Below are 998 nucleotides of genomic sequence, written 5' to 3' on the forward strand. Positions count from 1 at the left end.
TAAATCAATTAAAATTCTAATATAAAATAATCATATTTTATTATAGACACTTTATAGCAGTATTTTTATTAAAAAAGTAATAAAAAATTCTAAAAAAAATAAAGAAACAAATAATAAAAGTGTCTCACTTTTCACGGGAAATTCAAATCTTAAAAATTTCCCGAGAAATATTGCAAATGCGGTCATTAGTTCTGAGAACGTAAGGAGCGCTCTTCGATGCGCACTGAAAACACTCCAAGCAATTGGTACGTAAGTGCAGGTAATCAGTACGAGCTTGTATCAACAAGAAATATCATCTGTAATTAATGTATTTATTCTAAAGCGGTTAATTCTATTGAATAAAGTATTTTGTTGAATCTTTAATTACATTTTAATCATTAAAAATAAAATTTGTTATTATTTTGGAATACTGATTTATATAAGATGGGTCGCAGAAAATCGAAAAGACAAGCACCGACTAGAAGGAAGGCGATTGAACCACTCGATCAGCAATTTAATTGTCCGTTTTGCAATCATGAGCAGTCTTGTGAAGTAAAAATGTGAGTTGCTTCAATTAAAATGTGCGAATAAGTTTAGATAATTATTACTAATTTTAGGGACAAAGGTCGAAATACTGCGAAGATTTCATGCAGAGTTTGCAAGGAGGATTTCCAAACGAATATAAACATACTTTATGACCCAATCGACGTTTATAACGATTGGATAGATGCTTGTGAATTGGCCAATTGATTTTTTTGTAATATTTTGCACTTAATAATTAATTTGGAAAATCTATAAGTTATGAAGTTAGATTACTTTTTATTATTTTAATTTCATTGTGGCACTCACTCCAGCCCGTTTATATGACGTACGGTACGGTGGATTCCAGGAAGGACTGGTAAGGGTTCTACCTCTTTTCTCTTTTGTCGCTCTTTTCTTGTCTCTCAATTTCCGGTAAGGTTCTCTGTATTGTTTCTTGTTACGGTGTCCTTCTGTATTTTGCGCTTATGATACTGTAA

The 998-nt window shown here is 31.3% G+C and overlaps 1 protein-coding gene across 1 annotated transcript; it reads left to right on the forward strand.

Moving 5' to 3' along the window:
- The first annotated feature begins 423 nt into the window (after positions 1–423).
- LOC108567024 (transcription elongation factor 1 homolog) lies at positions 424–729 on the forward strand. Its single transcript, XM_017927208.1, has 2 exons — positions 424–539; positions 597–729. Exons 1-2 carry the CDS (start codon positions 424–426, stop codon positions 727–729), a joined length of 249 nt encoding a protein of 82 aa, XP_017782697.1.
- The last annotated feature ends 269 nt before the right edge of the window (positions 730–998 follow it).

Source organism: Nicrophorus vespilloides, unplaced genomic scaffold, assembly GCF_001412225.1.
Source record: "Nicrophorus vespilloides isolate i.1.1-1 unplaced genomic scaffold, Nicve_v1.0, whole genome shotgun sequence".
Lineage (NCBI taxonomy): Eukaryota > Metazoa > Arthropoda > Insecta > Coleoptera > Silphidae > Nicrophorus > Nicrophorus vespilloides.

What these genes read in the sequence shown, in the direction of transcription:
- LOC108567024 (XM_017927208.1), top strand. Translation starts at nt 424, where the DNA reads ATGGGTCGCAGAAAATCGAAAAGACAAGCACCGACTAGAAGGAAGGCG. An exon ending in CAGTCTTGTGAAGTAAAAAT is followed by an intron (nt 540 to 596) that starts GTGAGTTGCTTC and finishes TACTAATTTTAG; the next exon opens with GGACAAAGGTCGAAATACTG.